This window comes from Clytia hemisphaerica, unplaced genomic scaffold (genome assembly GCF_902728285.1).
Source record: "Clytia hemisphaerica strain Z4C2 unplaced genomic scaffold, Clytia hemisphaerica genome assembly, whole genome shotgun sequence".
NCBI classification, from domain to species: Eukaryota; Metazoa; Cnidaria; class Hydrozoa; order Leptothecata; family Clytiidae; genus Clytia; species Clytia hemisphaerica.
In genome coordinates this window covers 603,044-625,168 of record NW_027103676.1, presented here as the reverse complement: position 1 = coordinate 625,168, position 22,125 = coordinate 603,044, and the positions used below count along the sequence as shown (strand labels likewise).

General features: G+C 33.5%; 1 protein-coding gene across 7 annotated transcripts in view; it reads left to right on the top strand.

Moving 5' to 3' along the window:
- Window positions 1–22,125, top strand: part of LOC136803625 (uncharacterized) — a 72,182-nt gene that overhangs the window by 19,936 nt on the left and 30,121 nt on the right. The window contains exon 1 of one of the 7 annotated variants that reach the window (XM_067060350.1): window positions 3,314–3,507. The exons of 4 other annotated variants lie outside the window; for them this stretch is intronic. In XM_067060350.1, the coding sequence (XP_066916451.1) occupies window positions 3,448–3,507 (60 nt within the window). In that variant the 5' untranslated portion in view covers window positions 3,314–3,447. Of the gene's footprint in view, window positions 1–3,313; window positions 3,508–13,292; window positions 13,363–17,698; window positions 17,800–22,125 lie in introns of those variants that run through there. 2 more of the 7 variants (XM_067060355.1, XM_067060353.1) reach the window with 2 other exon arrangements.

The window sequence follows — 22,125 nt, the reverse complement described above, 5'->3', positions numbered from 1 at the left end:
ATGATTCGGTATGTTTGAGTTTGAGCGCTAGGATAAATGGCTACCTTTTTATTACGCTCATATAACTACTCAAATTATTAACGTTAATCGTCAGCCGTGCAAAATTACTCGAATCTGATTGGTTTAGAGGAGTGCGATTAATCGTTAATTGCACTATTACCACTTTTTGCACTCTTTGGCGGGGGGACACTTTTGTCCCCTTATTCTTTTCTCTCCCAAGTCCTGTGTCAGAGACTTTTTTTTACTATATAATAAAAAACAAAGACATTTTACGTTACAATAGCTTCTTTTAATTGAAAACAAAGAAAAATTACACTGCAATGTTTTCTTTCTAAACAAAAGAAAAAAAGGAGGTTTTCGAATGTTTACTGACGATTACCTCGGAATTGTATGTTTTGTCGTGCAATTAACGATTAATCACTCGTAACAAAGGAGAAAATACCGTAATTTGCACTCGTCCTTCCGACTCGTGCAAATTACTATTTTCTCCTTTGTTACTCGTGATTAATCGTTAATTGCACTCCAAACCATACGATTACTAGTACGAATTGGTACCCTCGCGTTAATTACAACTGTTTAATAAAGTCTGAGCCTTTCGCGTTATATCATTAATACATTGCCGCACTAATTTTTCCGCATTAAACACTGACGGGGTGTTTTTTTAGTTGAAGAGTTTGGTACAGGCTTTATGTATTGGCGGATGAAATGTTTTTCGTATCCTTGGCCGGAAGAACTCGTTAATATGGAAGATTAAAATTTCCAACTTATTTGATTAAATTTCATCATGGAATAAAATATCCGACGAATAAGAGAGTGTGAGCAAAATATATCAATGAACAGACCCAAAAAAGGCTTTCAATAATCAAAGATTTTATCTCTGCTAATCTTCCCATATTATCTGACTTTAAACTTATTTATGCCGGTTCATTTAGTTTCTTGTGAGTCGGCCGCTTTTCCTCTGTGAATTTCCAAAAGCAAAATTCTTATTCTTCTGAAAGGACGCCATTTTATTTTGAGTAGTCTTCGAATCTCTCTTTTCAATTTTAGTACTTTGAACCTATTCTTTGGCACTGTACACTTATTACACTTATTAGACATTTTGCTTATCTACCTGTCTGTCTGTCTGTCTATATTTCTATAATCAATTTAATAACAACACGAGAACCAGTTTCGGCCTAAACCTAAGAAAATATTTCTGAAACTAACTTTATATTCACGAGTCCTTAAGCCTGCAGACTTATAGTAGTGTAATAATGTTGAAACAGATGGAGACATATTGGAAGCTAGAGTAAACGCTATTATACCTTCCCATCCCCTCCTTGTCCGACCGTTGTATGTCCAACTGTCCGGATCGACTTAGTCTCTCTTTAAAGATGATGGATGATGATAAGCTTCAAACCACCTGTTTTGTATCCTTGGGCAGATGAGAAGGTTATCTGATACTCTCATGGCGTATTGGCGGCCGCCCACGCTAATACTCTAAAATAGTGGGCCAAGATACTTAAATCTGCCCAACCTTCAGAGCAAAGCATGGTATAGCAGATAAATGAAAGAGCTAAGTTCGACCAAATCAGGTTTTTCAACCCTGCTTGATCAGCAGCTGAAATTTACTTTGAGTGACATTGAATTCCAAAAAATGATTATAACATATGCAGATTTTAAACCACACACGTAAAACACAAACAAAAGAAACTATTAAAGTCTCTTAAGAGTGAAAGAGGTAGGAGGGTTTTAGAATTTTAATGGTTCTCAAGCTTTGTTGACAGTTAGATGAATTGTTAAAACCTTATAAATAAGTGTAAACAAAAACAAACATACATTAGTGTATCACAAAACATTGTTTCTTTTCGTACCTAATCTTCAAGGTATTTTAAATGGTATATCCTAAAATTTGATGGAACAATTTTAAATGGTAATTTGATTTGTCCGTTTTTCATCTACTTTAATACTTCATATAACATGATAGTGTAAATTGAAAATGGCTGACACTGGTTGTCTTGACACGAATGTTATATGAGATTAGAATTGAGTCTAGGAGGTTGTGAAAATGAGATTTATTATACATTGGCATGTAATTGGTATTTTAACATGGTAAAACTTTGTTCAAATAATAATGAGCTCGAATAATTGCTTTTTATAGTGAGTTGTAGAAGTTTGCTGCAATACCCTGGCTATGACTGATGGTTCAATGTTCTTTTGGCTGGTTTTTTCTCTTTGGTATTCAGATATTCCAGAGAACGGTGCACCTTTTTTTTGTAAGAACAAAATGTATAAGAACAAATAAGAACATGCTTTGTAAGGCTCACACCACCTAGAGGCCAGGGGGTCATGGCCCCCCACTTTCAAATCAAATACAAATCTACAAATCTTTGGTTGCCCCCCCCCCACTTTCAATTTTATGACATGAGCCCTGCTTTCGTTGGCTTTAATATACCAGAATTTTTATGAAGTTGCACAAAGTAAGAACATTTTAACAACATTTTTTTACGCTTACACTGAAAAAGTTCAGATCATCCAATAGCTTCAAAAATTTTGAACGTATAGTCTAGATTTATATCATCATCATCATCTTATCTTAAAATTCCAAGGAAATAAAAGTATGTAGGGTGTAGCCCTTTTTTAATGTTCTTATCAAATTTTCGCTAGGTTAGGGTGCATTGAGAAGCTCGGTATATAATAATGCATTTCTGGAGGATAGTTAGAGAGTCGCTTTGGGGCTACTCTTTAGCTATTTGTAGTATTTGCAGATATTAAAATGCTTTTACGCTACGCTATCAAAAAGTAATTTAAAACCTTTTTAGCATGACTCTGCTTAATGAATAATACACGATATATCTTGAAATTTTCTAAATTGGTATTTGCATGCGAAATGTACTTGTTTTGAAGAATTACTAGTTTGTTGAAATATGACGTCATCAACGAATTATAAGCTTTGGTCAATATTTTACTTTGACAAGTCCCAAGAAATTCACTTATGTCTACAAGAAGCCCCTAGGGTTGGACAAAAGGGTTTTTATATTTTAAAAAATATGAATACAGTTAAAGTGATTGTTTTCGAGTCCATCTGATTATACAATAGATATCACCTTTGCTCAAAAAAAACAATTTCCCCATGAAAAGAATTGTTACTTTTTTTGTTTCAACTTTTCACTCCTTGTTCTCCTTGTAAAAATTTTCCGAAAAAACAATAAGCTCTTCAAAACAAAAGACAAATTCGTGTATATGCGTTTTTTTTACGGATATCAATGTCATATACCCGTACAACATCAGGTTTTTCACGGTCGCGTGCTCTGGATCCTTCATTTTTGTAGAGTTTTGTTGTCAACTGGTCCGGCTTTTTATACTTGTAAACTTATGGATGCAGGAGCTTTGTGATATATCCAACCTCTGTGTACTTTACTGATACCAGGGAATTATTTTTGTGTGGTTTGATTTTTTGTGAGTACTATGGAAACATCAAAATTCGGACATGGGCGCCATTATGTGTGCCTTAGTACAATGAAGCAGGTATGATAAATTTATGATTTGTTTATTTTATGATTGGTAAGCTGAACAACAATAATGATAGAGAATAACATTCAGTTAGTCTGTTTTAAACGATATCCGCAATTTTGTTTTGTTAAGTACATACAACTTTACTCAACCGAATCCTTTGACCCCGTGAAATGTTAATACAAATTCCTAGAGTCTTTGGAAGTCCAAGAATATCAGAGATCTGAAACAAGGTTATGTAATACGAGAACGCAGAGAGACGTGCATGTAGTTAGATGTTTATTATAAGAACAAACTATATAAAAAAATAAAGCTAAGAATAAGTTAAGAATACTTTAAGGCTTCATGGACTCCAAAACACCTGATTTCTTAGAAAATTGCAGAAAAATACTCACAAATGGTAAAACTAAGTACATTTCTAGGCTTAAAACTCAAAAAGTTATAAAGAACAATGGCTTCAAAATTTTTGGATGTTCTTATAAAAAACATCTAATCAGTGATGAAAATACTTTTCTTTCTATGCACTTGTCGTTGTATCAAAATGCAGGAAGCCAAGGGGATTAGTAAAGGGTCAATGGAGTTCAAAAGTTCTTGATTTATCGAACATGCAAGAGAGACTTACAATTGAAATTCCCATTGTCTTTTTTGAATGCCAACTAAACGGGGTTTTGTGTGAAAAAGATTATCATTTTTTTGTATCCACGTCAGCAGAGGATGTTGCTTTTGGAAAGATGATTTGGCTTGATGTTTGCACGATATACAAAATTCTTGGAATGAATTGTTAGATTTTTGTGTTTTTAGGTAACCAAATGTAGAGGGGGATTGTAGGGGTTAAAAATACAATTTTCCCGTCAAAATTTTCGCTAAATCCTGAAATCCCGGACATTAGAAAAAAATAAAACAAGGTTAATCACCGTTATCGTCTGGCATTAAAATACCGTTTTTCCGTCTCTTTTTTCGTCAAATCCTGTAATACCGCACTAAAAAAGGCCGATCCCGTCACACCGTAAAATTACAAACCCCCCAAATGCCCCCCAAATGCTCGAAATCTTTTTTGGTCTTCCTCTATTCACATTCCTTATTTCACAGATATCTTAAACCGAAACGCTAGATGGACTTAGTTTATCTTATTCAGGCTTCTTCGACACAGTAAAGTCAGCTAAATTTCGAGGCTCGCGCAAGTAAAACCACAAAGTCTTGCTTAAAGATGACACTTTATGCTTCATCATTTAGACGTCCTATCTAGTGTTTTGTATGAGATATCAGTGATCCATTCTTATATCGTCCCTCACATGACTAAAGGTTCAATCTCAAAATAAGTGTCTTGGAAATTGGAAATCTGGCAATCCTGTTCTGCCTTTGAGATTGGCCTTTTTGTCATATGAAAACATCGACTATTCCTCTACATGAAAAAAGGGCAATCTCAATCTCAAAGATGACCACCACAGTAAAACTCTAAATTTCATAAGGTATTAATTTTGAGATTAAACCATGTGGGGGACGATATAAGAGTTTTGATATGATACACTATGAATGTAATTTCAACTTTTGTATCGAGAGCAATCGGTAATTTTTTGTATCGTGTTATGAAAAAAAGAACAAAAATCTCTCGAGCGAATGTGTTTAACAACTTGACGGCTTTGAAGAGTTTAATATGCCTCTTGAACTACTAAACTAAATGTCCATCAAAAACATAACTCTCTCAAACAGAATAACATTGAATAATGTTTCATTTTGATCAATTAGTAGATAGTGCACGAATATACTTGTGGGATGGTTTTTATTTTGAACGCTGTTTCATAGTAATAAAAGCTGCAGAAATGAGGATGGTTTAGAGTTTACAAGGGTTAAACGGTGTCAAACTCTTGTAGGTAATGTAATGGTATACGCAGACAGTATATAATACAGGTATTTGATCCTCAGTGTCGTAGGAAGCATTTTCATATTGGGGGGGGCTGAAGTTTAGTGACACCACGAGGGCCAACCATGTTTTGGCCCGAGGGTGAAAATTTTGAAAATTTGAGCTCTAGATTGCTTAAAAATAAACTCAAAACATGCACATAAAGACAATTATGACAAATTAAAAAAGAAAAACTTTGCATTTTGCAAAATAACCATTTTTGAAAAAATTATTGGGAGGGCATAGCCCATAACCCCCCCCCCCCCCAGTTGCTACGGCACTGATCCTGGTAGAGTGAACAGTTTAGGATGATGGGAATTTATAAGGTAGCAATAGTTTGTAGATGTAACTATTGTTAATAACTTATCTAATTTTGATTTTTGGAAAATGGCATCTGATTTCTTTGCGATTTCCTTGCAGCTTCCTCATCAGCCATTATAGTATGAAATTCCAATTCTTAAAACTGACGTACATGATGCTTCTTTCGTTTGCAGTATTTCCCATACCTTTTCAAGAAGATGCTCTCTTATTGGCTGATTTCAATACAATAGAAAAACGAACCAATCAAATGAATACAGTGGAATCTCTGTAGCTACGGCAACACTTACAGGGGAAACAAATTTGTTTGAACATTTCATGCTATGGAGTAAGTTCAAGGTATCGCTAACTGAAGGCACTGTAGTGTAGTGGTCGTCGTTCTTGACTTCCGTGCAGGAGGTCAAGGTTCCATTCCCACTCGGCGCTATGATTCACATACAAGTAAATGTACCTTGGCCCAGGTCAACCCATACCATGTAAGGGGAATAGGGTATCATCACTCTGATACAGGAGTATGGGGAGATATGCTGGACATTGAATGTGATGTGGTGATGGTACTCATATGTTCAGTACCTGTGAGAACGCAAGGTTCTCCCGTACTGTGCGAGTATCATCATCGATACATCATGGCTCTGATGTGTCGCGAGCACAGAGTACAATGTCTGGTAAGCGCTGTCATTTTCTATGTAGGGGTAAGAAACTATCCCGGGATAGGGCTGATATCGGAGGGTTCGCTTCTCGCTTCTCTTCTCTAACTGAAGGGTCTAGAAAATCTGTTCGAGTTAAGGAGACATTCGACTTATAGAGGTTCCAGTTATGGAGACTTTACTGTAATATGTTTTGTAAAATATTGACACAGTAGTGACTATAAGTCGAATCATATCGTCATCATTATCAACATCATAAACTATATAAACTGGCGACAGTGAAAGGTTGAAATATGGTTATAATTGAGAAAAATAAACATTGGTATAGTCAAGAGAAGAGAGCAGCCCGTTATGTGAAAGTGTTTTTTTGCTTGTTTTGATATTTGTATAAGCAGTCTATCGTAATGGCGCTAAAATGTAAAACGTTTTGTTTTTGTGTGATGACCAAAAGTTTGTGTTTCTGATGTCATCAAGTAAGTTATGATTTTTCTTTTGGTTTAGTGGTGGTTTTTGATATGTCTGAGTATGGTTGTATGTTATGATGGAAGAGAGGTTATTTCACCTTAGATTTTATGTGTATTTTACTTGCCGAGTTTTCACAGAAATTTGTTTTATGACGTTATGTTGGTACGTTTAAGGCGTTAGATGGACGTTGAATGAACGTTGTGTGCCAACTGAGTTGTTTCAGCTTCGGTGAATCGACTGTTAGTTATTATGGCTGAGCTGTCAGTCTTTTGCCGTGTGGATGGTTAGGTTAAGTTTATGAAAAGCAGATTCGTGCAGATTTCTTTTCAATTAAAACTGCTACAATATCATAGTGTTTAGCTAAGCGAAACTAATTCTTCAAGAGATTTTCATTTTCTTCCCAAATTGATTCATGTTTTTATATGGATAATACACCTTTTTTATAAGAACGAACCCTTCGAATGTTCCTAACTTTCTGAGATTTGAGCCCCTGAAGATGTTCTTAAAATGTTCTTATCTTCACTATGAATTTTAAGTATTTTTGTGCAATTCCTTAAGAAATTGGATAATTTAGTGCCCATGAAGCCTTAAAAATTGTTCTTAACTTGTTCTTAATATTTTGGCCATCAAAACGTTATGTTCTGATATAGTTTGTTCTTATAAAAAACGTGTAGTAGGTATATTTTGAGAGATTTCTGGGTAGATAGAGCGGTTCTTTCTGATGCATTATCGGGTGGGTGCAATCAAGATTAACCCTGTTTGTATTTGGGTTTTACACAGTATTGTGATGGGGGCTATACTTTCGATTTGTAATACTTTGTTAAACCCTAGTCATTAAGAAAGTGTTCTGCATCGAATTACAATTTGAGTTCTGCAAAACTGACTTATTTCTTTCTGCGAAGATTTTGATTTTTAATAGATTTTGCATTTCAAGAATATTACTTTAAGAGTAAATTTTCAAGCCGCAAAAATTGTTAAAAATTTTAGTTTGATTAGTTTAAAATGTTAACAAAAAGGGCCTTTGTTGAAATCTATATAGCTCAAAAATTCTGGAAAGAATCTTTGAAAATCAACATCGGATCTTTCTTTTTTGCGGACGTGAAAAATCTCTCACTTTGACTCAATAATTCAATTTATTTAAAATTCAAAATAATAATACAAAAAAATACACTTGAATATAAAATTTGTACAAAGATTTTTCAATTTTCAAAGAGATTTTAAAATTTTTTTATTATGCAAACTTGTTTTTTGGCACCTTTTCCTGAGGAAAACATTTAATCAATTTTATGATTTCACACTAGCTATTAAATTTTTATGTATCAAGCGAATTAAGAAGCTACACTTTTTTAAGGGAAATTTTATACAAAATTTTTATTGAAGATTATATGGACCATGAGAAATTTTGAAGAAATTTGTATAGGTTAGTTTAAAATTTTAAAGTCAATTTAATTTTATTTGGATTTTCTTTGAGGTTATTTTTTCAAAATTTTAAAGAAAAATATTTGACAAAAAATAATAATAAATACATTGAGGAAGTTTTAACTTGAACGGCAAAATTTCAATATTTAATGAACCAAATTTTCAAACAACCGCCAAAAAATCTCAAAATCATTTTCTTTTCTTTGCCCGAAAAGCTTGTGCTTGCGGTGATTTCATTTTTGTAACTTCAATTTTTATGTGTGGATAGTATTGCTCCTGGAGAAGCACACGTTTTGCAATTTAGGAGGTTTTGATTGGTTGATTGCCTGATAATTACATTTAACTTTTGGTTTGATGGTCCTTCATGCTTACCCCTGCTTCACTAACTTAGGGAATCTTTTGAGCCAATATTCTCGTGCGTTTAATAATGGAAATATCTGTGTTTTGGGTATTTTCATGATATTTTTCCAACAAGGAGGTCTTTAGGACCTTTTTTTCCAGTGGGTGGGTTTGAAAATAAGGCATAAACTTTTGTTTTGCTATATGATATTTTTTCAACCTTTCAGTGTATCAAATGATTTTCGATTTATTGCATGAATAATAAGAGTGTCTTATCATCAGGGTTATATTTGGAATTAAAACGCACCCACTGTCTTTGTACCGGGTACATCTAAAGGGTGGGAATGTAATACAGTCATACACGTCTTTTTTATAAGAGCATCCAAAATTTTTTTGCCTTCGGATGTTCTTAACTTTCTGAGATTTGAGCCCCTGAAGATGTTCTCAAAATTTTCTTATCTTCACTATCAATTTTAAGTATTTTTGTGCAATTCCTTAAGAAATTGGATAATTTAGTGCCCATGAAGCCTTAAAATATTCTTAGCTTGTTCTTAATATTTTGGCTATTAAAACATTATGTGCTTATATAGTTTTGTTCTTATTTTGTTAAAGCAATGCTTTTATCCATCTTATATAGTTTGTTCTTATAAATAAACGTGTATGGCATCAATGTAACATAACCACTCATTTCAAAATATATTCCCCAAAATTAATGAGAAGGTGCGAGTGAAGCTATTTTTGGAATTAACACTCGCCTACCCAACAGCAATGATTCACTGCCCCACAACATCCAAAGTTCATTTATTTCTATCATGTACCGTAAGTTTGTGTAATGTCGACATACCTTGTCCTATTCTGTCATAACAACTATCTGGTCTTTTAAATGGTTATAAATAAAACCTCTTGAGTAAGCTGTTTAAAAAAATCTCTCAAACTACTTTGCAGACCAGATAGTTGCTATGGCGGGATTAGACATGGTATGTCGGTATTACACGAAGTTACGGTATAAATACTGGTATAAATTATTGGTGTAGTACTTTAGAAGATCTTGTGTCACGAAGTTCGTTGTATTCTATTAAGTCCAGCATAATACTTGTGCTAGAGACAAATTGGATTTCATTTTTGTTGCGGATTTTTGCTTTAACAAAAGTATCCTATCGGATGGACCATCGAGTTCAGTAAAATTGACTCTGAAATAAGCTCGATATTTTAACACTTGGCCGAGACAATACGGTAGGATTTACTGGTACCTTTAAATCATGAAATTTTATTAATTTTGTCGATTCTTTATAGCTTCACCATAAGGAATTCACCCTTATTGTAAATAAAATTAATCAGTTCAAGTCTAATGGCGCTAAAAGTGAGACTCAGGAAGGAGGAATTTTACACAGAGAATATGAAATTAGCTTTAGCACAACATTAAATGAGAAATACAAGACTTTTTATAACGTGTTTTGTAAGAATGTCCAAAATCTTTTAAGTTTTTGGATGTTCTAATGTTCTTTGAGCTTTGAGCTTAAAAAAGTTCTTATTTTCACCATTTTCTGAGTATTTTTGTGCGATTTCTTAAGAAATTGGGAATTTTTGAGTGGAAAAGTCTTATAAAAGTTATTAACTTATTTCAATATTTTGGGCTTATGTTCTTATGAAAAAAATGTGAAGAACGTCGGTTTAGGAAATACAGACGTTTATAAGGAAAAGATTTCATTAATTTTTAGCCATAAATTAAATTGATTTCTAATCCCATTAGAAATGATATTTTTTTCTGATTTTTTTCCAATTTTAATATAATTTTGAGGATTAAAAAAATAGGAAAATTAAGGCTTAAGCGTGAAAAGTGTTAATTAATTTTCAAACCTGATTTGAAATAAATTTGAAATTGACGTGTGGCTTTTTGAGACAGAATTTTAAATAGGAGCTATGGTAGATTTCCTCAATGTTAATTTGGTTAATTAGAAAGTTATCCGCTAATGGACCCCGTACGGCAGACTAGGGGGCCTAGACCCGCCGCCTACTTTTTGGTTCAGAAAAGCTATTTATTTTCATCTATCTTTGCTATAAATTGCTTTTTGAATGCACCCCCTTCTCACAGACCCACTGGAAACCCTTCCCACCGGAAGAATTGGTCAAAATATCGCCCCAAGTTGAAACTATACTATAATTTTTGTCCCCGCTGAAAATAATCAGATAAGCAAATCCCCACTGCAAAATGTTGTGCTATTCTTTCAACCCCCCACTGAATTTTCTGGCTAGAAAACAATGGAATTAAAATCCTCAGCCATAAAAAAACATAAGAATATCAATCATCATCGAGTTTTGGCCCGTTGTTTTCACCCCCCCCCCACTGGCTGATAAAATCCCTCCCACCGGGTCTAAGAAGGGGGTGCTTGAATCCCCCCTAAAATTCAATGTAGCAAATGTACATATTATATTTTGATACTGTATTTCAGAGGTTGACTGTTTTACGCTTATGAGAAAAAATTTATGATACCTCATTGATTTAAATGAACTTCTAAACAGGTTGTGGACAAGTTGAAGACAGCACATTTTAAGACATCTCGTCTAAACTTGTCTTCAAAACTATTTTAAAGAGGTGGTCAAGCCTTCGACTTGTTTTAATGTATTATATAAGTTAAGGTGGTATATCAAGTCAATATTTAAGAAATTTTATAGCTTCGCCTATTTTCTAAATAACCGATGACCAATGTTTACAATGTTGTTACAATGCCTCTTTTTATGAGAACATTACGCGTTCGAGGTAAAAAAAATTAAGAACTCTTAAAGCAAGATTAAAGGCTTTGCAGACTTTAAACTGGAATTTCTTATGAAGTTAAATCAAATCATTCTATTCTATAGAAATTTAAGAACATTTTAAGGCTCAAAACCCATAAAGTCCGAAGGCTCAGCTATTTTTGACGTTCTCATAAAATCGTTTCTTATGATTACGGTGGCGTAAATAAATTTTGAAATTCTTATTAATTAATTCAAAAATCAAATAATCTATTCGTTTTAATACAGAATTTGATAATTCTTCAATATGGATATTTCCTCACTGCTACGTTTATAGGGCTAGTCAGCTATCAACAATCATGAAGAAACAACTTTTAAGAGATTTAAAGGTGCTAAGCCTTGTGAGATTAGGACCTCATCTAGCCACGTTCGAGGGTGTCGTAATGGTTATCAAAAGAAAAAATATAAGGCGGACAATTTTTGAACAAGAGAGAGTTTCGATTGAGAAGAATCTTTGAATGCGTTTTTAAAAGAAGTTTAAGAACGTTTTGGTAACGGTTTGGATCGTTTTTAAGAACGGAATGATTTGGCTTTAAAAGTGACTTTATAGGTTTTGCGTTGGGTCTACATTATGCTTTTGAGTATTTTAAGGACGAACCATGGTTTGGCCCGAGGAGGAGGTGGGGTTTTGAAATTTACATAAGTTCAAGACAACTGCAAAATGAGATCTTATTATGAACAATCAGTATTTCGTCAGAAAATTTATTAAAACCATTTCTCAGTTTTTACGATTCTTTATTTTTACGCCATGTTCTTATATAATTTGTTCTTACATTAAATGTTCCACTCATATTCATTGGCGAACTTCATGTGTTCTTTACCCCCAGGGGTATTCTCATAGTATAATGGCAGTCAGCCAACCTTAACTGTTTTGAAACTAAAAACTGTGATCTCGTGTACACAGATCTTAATGAAAACCATCTTAATGAAATAATTCAATTTAGATTTTTGTAAACTTTTCCTCCTGTGGTAATTGATTATGGTCGTGTCTGATGGCCGTACTGTATCGCTATTACACGCTATTTTATAAGAACACGAGGCTAAATTTTGACCAAAGCCGTAGTAAGAGCAAATTAGAAACAATTTCAACCTCAGATTAAAATATGACTGACTGGCTTCTTTATTATTATGTCTGTCAATTGTTTTAAACTCAGCAAGCTCAAAAAGAATATCTTGAGAACATTTCCACCTGAAATTAAGAACATCCAAGGCTCAGCGTAAGTGCTTGCCTTGAGATTAATTCGTCTAATTAACTGAGTTTTGAAGTTAGTTTGAAGTAAAAGTGTTCAATTTTTAGTGCTGAGACTTAAATGAGAAAAAATGAAACACGAAATCTCCATGAAACTCGCAGAAAAGAAAGACCCACGTTTCGAAAAGGTCAATCACGACTTCTCCTCCCCCACGATTTGTTAGATACCCACCCACTGAGGTGCCAAAAATTAAATAATGGTTTGAGAGACTCCTTGGCTGCCATTTTCTCAAGAAAAACTTAAAGATTCCTCTTGTAGAACCTACTGCGACTTTCTCTATCGAGTTTGATACTGACTGACCTTTTAATGAAAAGTTATTTCTTAAAAAGAATTATAGACCTAGACCTACCAAAAGAATTGGTAAAAAGTCTTGGATATCCCCTACAAGGCCAGTGGCGGCCAACTGCTGAGTGGTTTACAGACTTCTTTTCATTTTTCAATGAACAGTGAATTTTTTCTGAAGAAAACAAAAAATATGCTGCACGAGGTGGATTTCCTGCTGATTCTTTTTAGAGGGAAGAGTCTGGGTCTCACTCACCTTAATATAGCATTGTGAATGCAAAGGTTTATTTTAAAAGCACGTGTGAACACTAATTGAATTTCAAGGGGTTTTTTTAGTGTATAATGTTTACACTCTAGATTTCACCAAGAGAGCTTTTTCAGAGTTTCATGATATTTTTACTGAAAGTTAGACAACTTCGAAATCAAGGTAGGATAATCATCTCATTCACCCTTGGAGAAGGTAAGAAGATTTTTTCGAAAATGTTTCTCTATGGGTCACTTTTCCAATAAAATTTGGACTCCACAAGGATCGGTTTTGGAGGTCTCCCGTTCGCACAACCCGTCATGCCAACTCTAGTGAGTCATAATATGGTATCGAAATTTCACTGATAAGTGTTTGATTTTTTGTTCATAACTACGATTTCAATTTTAAAATACAAACTTCATAAATATATGGCGCCAAATGAACGACCTCCAACCAAGACGTGCACAATCGTAGGATAACATCAGAATTCGGTTGATTTTGTTAGTAAATTTGTGTGCTATAGTTTGTTACAAAAACGTAAAGAATTTCGCCTTATCATGTTTTTACCATCAAATTATAAACCTTAACTATACGCCCATTTCCGCCCCATGTTAATTGCATTAGAACAAAGACACGCGCCATGGGGTGGCAGGAATGTTATAAGAAAAATTCTTAAGGTTTGAGAAAGAGTCTGTTAGAGCCCAAAATGCTGTGCTTTCTTTCTTATATGTATCAAACTGCAATTCTCAAAATTTTGCTCCAAGAGCATTTTTCATAATTTGTATTTGCATTTTTATCCTTGGACTATTGAATTGCTCATAATAAGAACATTGCTCAAAACTGATTCTCGCCATCGTGTTCTTATGAAATAGGGTGTAAAGCCTGCCCAACAAAAAAGGTCAACTTCAGAGGTCACTATGAAATATTCTAATTTTTCCTATTTTTGTCATTTTTTATGTCATTTCTTTTTGTTAGTTAACTTTTATTCTTTCCTGTTTGTAAGAGTGTTACAATAGCGTGGCTGTCGTTGAAAAATTCATTCATAGTTTCAAATGTTAGGTTATATTGTTACTGTATTACTAGAAAGCTTTGGAGGATTATATATAATATTTATAGTACAGTTTGACTCTCTCTAACTCGATCTTCAAGGCAGAGACCAAGTTTTCGAATAAAAGAAAGATTCGAAGTACGGAAAGTGTTTTTATAAGACTTTCCAGCTGAAAGCTCAGTGTCCCAATGCTTTTAGTTCGAATTACAGAGGGATTCAAATAATAGAGGTTCGAATTAGAGAGAGTTGACTGTATTGTCTGGTAGTGCGGTTTTGCTCTGTGAGGGCATGATTGATTTTGATAGATCTGATTTTACAAGATGTATGACCCAGAATCAAAGGTTTTCACTTTTTTATTTTGTTTCACTTTCGAAATTTTTTAATTTTGAAATTGCGAAATGTCTCAATCAAAAATGCCGGCAAACGGAACGAATAGCGTGCTTAACAAATTGTTTGCTATCAGAAAACAACTTTTTAGCTGCGTGACCTTTATGCCAGAGCAGCAAATTTGTTTGTAGTTAATTTTATACGCATGTACTTTTTGATGCACATTCGAATCTTATACATATTTGATTTGAATTCATTTTCACATTTTACGAAATACGTCTTAGGAGTGTGGAGAATGGGGTCAAGTTTGGTGGAAATTAGCCTGTTAAACTGCTAAGAATTTGGGTAGATAATTTTAGGTATTATTTTTTACAATGATATTATAATTTTTGCACTACATTGTTTGAAATAGAAAATGGTCCCCTGAAAATGCTTAATACCTAAACGTTTTTAATAAGAACATCTTAAATTATCTAAGCCTTCGAACTCTGATGTTCTTAATTTTTTAAGCTCTAAGCCTAAAAATGATCTTAAAATATTTTTAATTTCATCATTTGATTATTTTTGTGCTATGTATTCCTATGAAATTGGGTGCTTTAAGGTCCATAAAGCCTTAAAATGTTTATAGCCTGTTTTTAATATTATTTTGCCTATCGAAGTTGTTATATTTTTTGTTCTTATATAAAAGAACGTTTATCAACCCCTTTTTTTCACAAAAAGCTGTTACCAAGCTCGAATGAAATCAAATATCTGATTCAAATATCTAATCTGATAGATTTGACGTTAATCGACCACGCCACTCGGGTCCAATCTTCTTGGAAACACTGTTTTTTGTTTGATTTTAGTTGTCTTTGTATTCAAATAGTGCTTATAAAAAACCAAAAGGTCAAAAGGGCGGCGATATCGTTCCAGTCATTTCCCACCCCATTCCTTTAATATTGCTCCGCCCCAATATCCACCCCTTAAGATAATCCTACTAAACACCTATACATGTTAACAAGATTTCAAAGTAAGTATTTTACTGACTGTCTCTCTTTATTCGATTTGTCTGCGATTTTGTTGTCACTTTTTATAGTCAATGTACGTATTTTTGTTAAGAACATGATAATGGAGGGAAAAATGCTTTGCGAGTCGTCTAACTTGTAAAATGTCATGGAACTACGGAAATCGCTAATCTTTATACAGGCAGTCTGTTCCTCTAAAGGATCCTGCATTGTAACACGCATGCGTGGTGGTACAGTCACTTTCGGTCGGGGTTGTGGACGGCGAAATATGTCGTTTTTTATGAAATTTGTCGTTCTTTTTGTCTATTTTTAGTAATGCAGGATTCTTTAGATAAACCCCCTCAGGAGATAATTACTCCAAAAGCATTTTTGTTTTGTTTAGGAAAGTGAAGAACGAAGAACGATTTTTTCACAAAGAAGCATTCTAGAACTATTAATGTTTCCTTTGAAGACACGAGGCGAATAAAAATTTCTTGTCGATATAAGAACAATCTTTATGACCTCTGATTTCCTGACAAAAGTTGATTCTAATTGGCTTAAAGCGATTCGTAATGACTCGAAAATAGACTGTCTCTATTTCTCTTTATTGTCCGTAAATTTTTAATCCATTTTTTTATTTGTTGCGTTATGTAGAAACTTTTTCATTAATCTTTAATCTGTTACTATTTCATTATAACTACAATCATGGTCAGAATATGTTGGTATTTCTGGGTATTTTAGCGTTTTGCTGAATTTAAAGTCGGGTGAGGCTTTTTAAGGTTTTCTACTTCATCTAATCGGATATTTCGATTTGGGAGGGGTATATAATGGCTTCTAGGCTATATTCTCAGCCTTAGTTGGAGCATTCATAAGCTTTTAGATCCTCACATCCTATAAACTCTTAAGTCATAAAAGTCATGTTAAAACTCTACTTTCCAACACTAAGCGTATTATCATTACCCGGGGGGGGGGGGCACTCAAGGTAAATGACCTACCAGACGTTCGGCCCTTAAGGGTAGGATTTTCATAGTTCAGCTACACGTTTTTTTTTTATAAGAACAAACTATATAAGAACATAAGGCTTCGAGGCCCAAAAATTTAAGAACATTCTAAGAACATTCTAAGGCTTTGGAGACTTAAAAACATGCATTTTCTTAAGAAATTACATCAAAATGCTCAAAAAATGCTGAAAATAAGAACATTTTAAGAACATTTTTAGGCTTCAAATCCAAAAAACTAAGAATATCCGAAGGCTTCGAAAATTTTTGACGTTCTTATAAAAAAAAAAACGTGTAGTGCACTGTAAGGGACGGAAATTACAAAACTGCACTGAACTGCACTGTAAGGGTAGAAAATTGTGATAAAAGGCCAATTTTTTGGTAAAATTGGCACAAAATTGGTCAATTTTGGAGGAAAAATTCCAATTTTTTTGAAAAAAGTGCACTGTAAGGGTATGATTTTTCATGGAAATTCACTGCACTGTAAGGGTCCGATTTTAAAAGCCAAATTTTGGGCCGAACGTATGGTCATTTTCAGATCGAGTGCCCCCCCGGGTATCATTATTCCTTATTTTTCGTTTGGTCGCCGTTTGTGTTTGTTTTGGACCGGCTAAGGTAGCCGTTGGTTGAATAGTCGCTTTTTTATAACAATGGTGTTTCCCATTTCGTCATGGATATTTTTAACTGATACACACGTAAAGATTTTTTTCTCAAAAAGTTTGCCGAAAAATGTCGCGCTACTCTTCCACTTATTTCGAAATATTATGATTTTCAAATAAGTTTACTTTTTTGTCGTACGTCGCAAGAAAAGAAAATATTTTTCCTCTCCTGAATTTTTATTTTATCAATACAGCATATCTCGTGGGAAAAGAAGAAACTCTTCCGAAAACTATTCATGTAGTTTCAAAACACCCATGAAGTTATAAACTTATACATTAATTAACATAATTCTCCCCCCTTTTATTTACAAAATTCTACAATCTTTTAAAAACTTGGCGAAAATTTCTTTTTGTACTCTCGTGAGAACGTAGATTTTTTGTCCTCTGTCCTTTTGAATAAAAATTTTCAAATTTTGACATAGATTTACGAATTATACTTAACAATTTTGGAGGATTGTGAATTCGCACTATTCTCCAAGAGAACAAAAGTCTCTCGAAACTTTGGCAAGATGTCAATTTTGGGATCGATTCGTCAGAAGGAAGTAATATTGTAAAGATATATAGATCATATGTTTCTGTTGAAAGTTCTGTCATAAGCTCACATAGCATGTTATGTCTGGAACATTTTGGAAAGTTGGGTAAGCTAGTACACGTTTTTTAATAATTGCTTTATAAGAACAAGTAATAATTCACATAAAAATAACCCAAACGATCTGACAATCCTTTTAACATCATGTTCTTAAAATGTTCTTATTTCCTCCATTTTGTGACCATTTTCTTAAAGAATCGGATTCCGAGTCAGCAAAGCCTTATGTTCTTAACTTGTTCTTGATATTTTGGCCATCGAAGACTTATGTTCTTATGTTTATTCTTATAAAAAAGGTGTGTACATCATATTAAGTTGATGCTAAGCCTTAGATTTTCTACCTTTTTAGAGCGGTCTATAACGTCGGCATACGTTTATATGGCGATGAAAAAGTCTTTGGTTACTTTCTTAATGATGCGCCAAAACGTTTTTAATCCCTTAAAGGTACCGTTGGCTGTCTAGAATTTGTCTTTGTAGTTCCTTCAAAGTTTTAACAATCTTTGATGATACAATGATAACTTATTCATTGATTTTGTGATCATTATTAGTGCATTCTTTCTTAGCTTTGAGTCGCCCTCGAATAAGCCGATAAATGCCCTCCTTCCAACGAAATTAATTTTGGTAGTATAATCCACAATATTTTCAAGCAATGCAAATTGCTACACGTTTTTTTATAAGAACATCCAAAAATTTTGAAGCCTTTGGATGTTCTTAACTTTTTGAGTTTTAAGCCTAAAAATGTTTTTAACATGTTCCAATGTTCTTATATAGCGTGTTCTTATAAAAAAACGTGTATTCAGAGACCACACCACTTTTTGATTTTATTGATCGGCGTGAAACAAAAGAGCTAGGTATTTAAAAGTAGAATTCATCCGTAGACTAAACCATCTGTTTATTTTCCCCTGTAATTGTGCCATTGAAATTATAAAGGAAATCGCGTTGAATTAGGAGTACAGTTAAAGGACTACAGTGAGCTCATGTAATTCGAATTCTCAAGGGACCGAGAATTTTGTTCGAATTACATGAGTTTTCGAACTAGATGAGTTTTCGTATTTTTGACCAGGTTTACTTTTGAACAATTTTTTGTATTTTCGAGTTAAAATAATGAAATACTAAAATGATTCGAAAAGGGTCATCTTTTTGAGAGTCTCCATCGCGTCGTCAATCTCATTTTGAGATGGGGTGGAATTGGAATTGGTTCGATTGACAAAATGTCAAGTTTGTCAGCTTCAAAAACTCAAAAAATTCGAAAATTCGAATTACGTGATTAAAATTTCTTGATGAGACCAGAAAATCTGTTCGATTTACATGATTTTTCGAATTACATGAGTTCAAATTATAGGAGTTTTCTTATAGGGTTTGCAAGTTAAATTCTGAGGGGACCACAGAATCTTCTCGAATTAAGTGAGTTTTCGAATTAAAGGAGTTCGAATTACATGAGTTCAGCTGTAGTTTCATTCGAATTAGAAGAGAAAGATTCGAATTATAGAGTGTAATTTAAGTCACCTACCAGCTGACGGAGCAAACTTTTTAGTTCGAATTACAGAAAGATTCGAATTACAGAGAGTAATTTAAGTCACCTACCAGCTGACGGAGCAAACTTTCTAGTTCTAATTACAGAAAGATTCGAATTACAGAGTGTAATTTAAGTCACCTGCCAGCTGACGGAGCAAACTTTTTAGTTCGAATTACAGAAAGATTCGAATTACGGAGAGTAATTTAAGCCGCACTTACCAGCGAATTACAGAATGATTTGAATAATAGAGATTCGAATTAGAGAGAGCTGACTGTATTCATCAATCCTCATAAACTTTTTTTCACGTTACGTTTTGATGATGATGACTAAATAATTTTTTTGAGTGACAAGAGTTGACAGGTCTGACATTTCGCGCTCTTCTCGTTTTTTAACGCTTTTACTTTACATCTGAAAAGATCAAAGCTTAAAAAGCCGCAATTTTTCATTCGTTATTTCAATCAAATCTATCGGACAATACTAAGAAATGATATATGAAATAACGCGAATATTTTATTCTCGTAAATTTCAGTCATTTTGTGACTTTATTTGTTGGGGTTGTTAACTGAAATTTGAACATCAAATTAATATTTTTATAAGGCGCATACAGTAATCGAATTTTATATGATAATATCGGGTTTGGACGGGTTTAGACTCGAGCTTTTTCAGATTCCATATCTAGGGTTAACGGCAGATACAGTTAACTTCTCGCTATTTCGAGCTCTTATTTGTTCAAATAACCAGAGAGATTCAAATTATGTTTAACGGGGAAAAGGAATGCGGCTATTATAATTTGATTCGAATAGTAGAGAGTATTTTAGGAGGGTTTCTCCCTGATTTGAACAGAGAGTAAGTTCGAAATATTTGAATAATAGAAGTTTAAATAAGCAAGATTCGACTGTATCTTATAAAAAACGCTTTTTATGTATAGAACTTTTTTCGGCAGTTGAATTAGTCTAGCAAGCTAGACGACTAATTTATACATAGTAGAAATAAAGCAAAAAGTAATGAATGGAACAATTTTAGTCGTCTAGAAACCTTTGTGCACTAACTCCAAACAAAAGAAAAGTGTCAATATTTGCGATTATAATTTTTTACTGCTCAAAATAATTTCTTGAGAAAAAATTATGTGTGGATTTGTGTATTGAAAGTTTTTCATTTGAGTTGATTTCGTTTTGAGAGTTTGTTGTTGCTTGATAAATTGTTTTCTCGCTACGCAAGTTTCTGCGTAGCTAGCCCCTGTATCTATAAGGCTGGAACACCGGATTCTTCCAGTCGTTTATACAAACTAAATCCCGTACTATTATTATTAGTATTACATGCATTATAAACGACTCCAGTCTACAGTTGAATCGAAAAAATACGCTTCACGGAAAATATTTTTTTCAATTAAAACCAAACAATTGACATGACACAAAGTGAGGAGACGAGAGAATGGTCTTGATCGTTCAAATTTGCCGGTGCCGAACTGTGATCTCCTTATAAAGATGGTGTGTTTTTGCTTCAGGCGTGGACGGAGTAGCTCTATTAATTTGTGACGATGCAAAGCAGTCATCTGAGTTAATTCAACCCATTTTAAAGCCATTCCTCTTATGCCACTGCCAAATTTTCGGCTTACACTTATCATGGAGGTAATAAAAATATAGATGGAGATACCACTCCTACTATTCTATTGTATTGTATCGTTGATAGCAAACTGTTGCTTTGTTGCTTTGGGAAAAAGCCATTAATTTTTGCTTTCGCTCATGGGAAAACTTGAGTCGAAGAGAATTTGAATAAAATCACGCTACATTTTTAATTTGTTCATTGTGTGATGACAGTTTTGTTTATAAAACATAAGAAAACCTTGCAAGAATAAGCACAGAACATCGAACTTAAAATGTTCGCTGCTCAGGGAATCCTCGGCAATTTTTGTCAATTTTTACATATTTACTAATGCCAATCTTTCAACTATATTCTATCAAAATTTTGAGGCAGCTGCTATTTTAGATCTAAAGATATTTATAGCAAAGAACCTTCCACAAACAACAAAGTATTCGCAAAATTTTAAATAAAGAAATTATTACTGAAAAAAATTCGCATTTTACCTAAAAATACGAGGTTTCGTTGGACAGAATAACTTTACTTTAGTTCTTATAATCTATATCTTGACTGATTTTTGCTATCAAGGATTGGTAATCAAAGGAGGCCGATTTGAAAGAAATTTCTAAAGAGTTTTATGACTTCTCTGGCTATTACAGAAAAGTTGTTACTCCATCTATTTTTTATTACCTCTATGCACTTATTAAGGATCCGCCACTAATTTTAAACTTGTAGACAATAAAAATATTTAGGTTTCGATATTACTGGCAAAATTATAAAAAGTAATAATCCGGCTTTCGCGCCCTTTCAACCGCTAATCCGTTTTTAATTGTTGCTACTTTTGAAACACATAAAGTGGGTTCTGCTTTATCACTTTATTATGACTTGTCTGGCGCCTGATAAAGCATTAAACGCCATAACATTTAAAAAGCAAATGAACTTCGCATATTTTGGTACTTTTATCGAGTAGAAAAAATCTTAAAATGTGACATCAATTTTTTTCACACTTTGAATTAAATTTGAAGTTAATCTTCTATAAGTCCATCAAAGACTTTATCATCAATTTTTTTTCTTTAACCAAATTTCTTGTAGGCTTCATTTCTCGTCAATTTTAGATATATTTTTTCTTTCAATTACTATTGATGAATTCCAAAATCCAGTTTTTTTTGAAGGTTTTTCATAACGCGATTACTTTAAATCAGAAATATAAAAGGAAAATGCGAAGGAGACACAGAATTGACCTTTTAAAGAAAGTCGCCTGGTGAAATATGATCTTCTCCACAG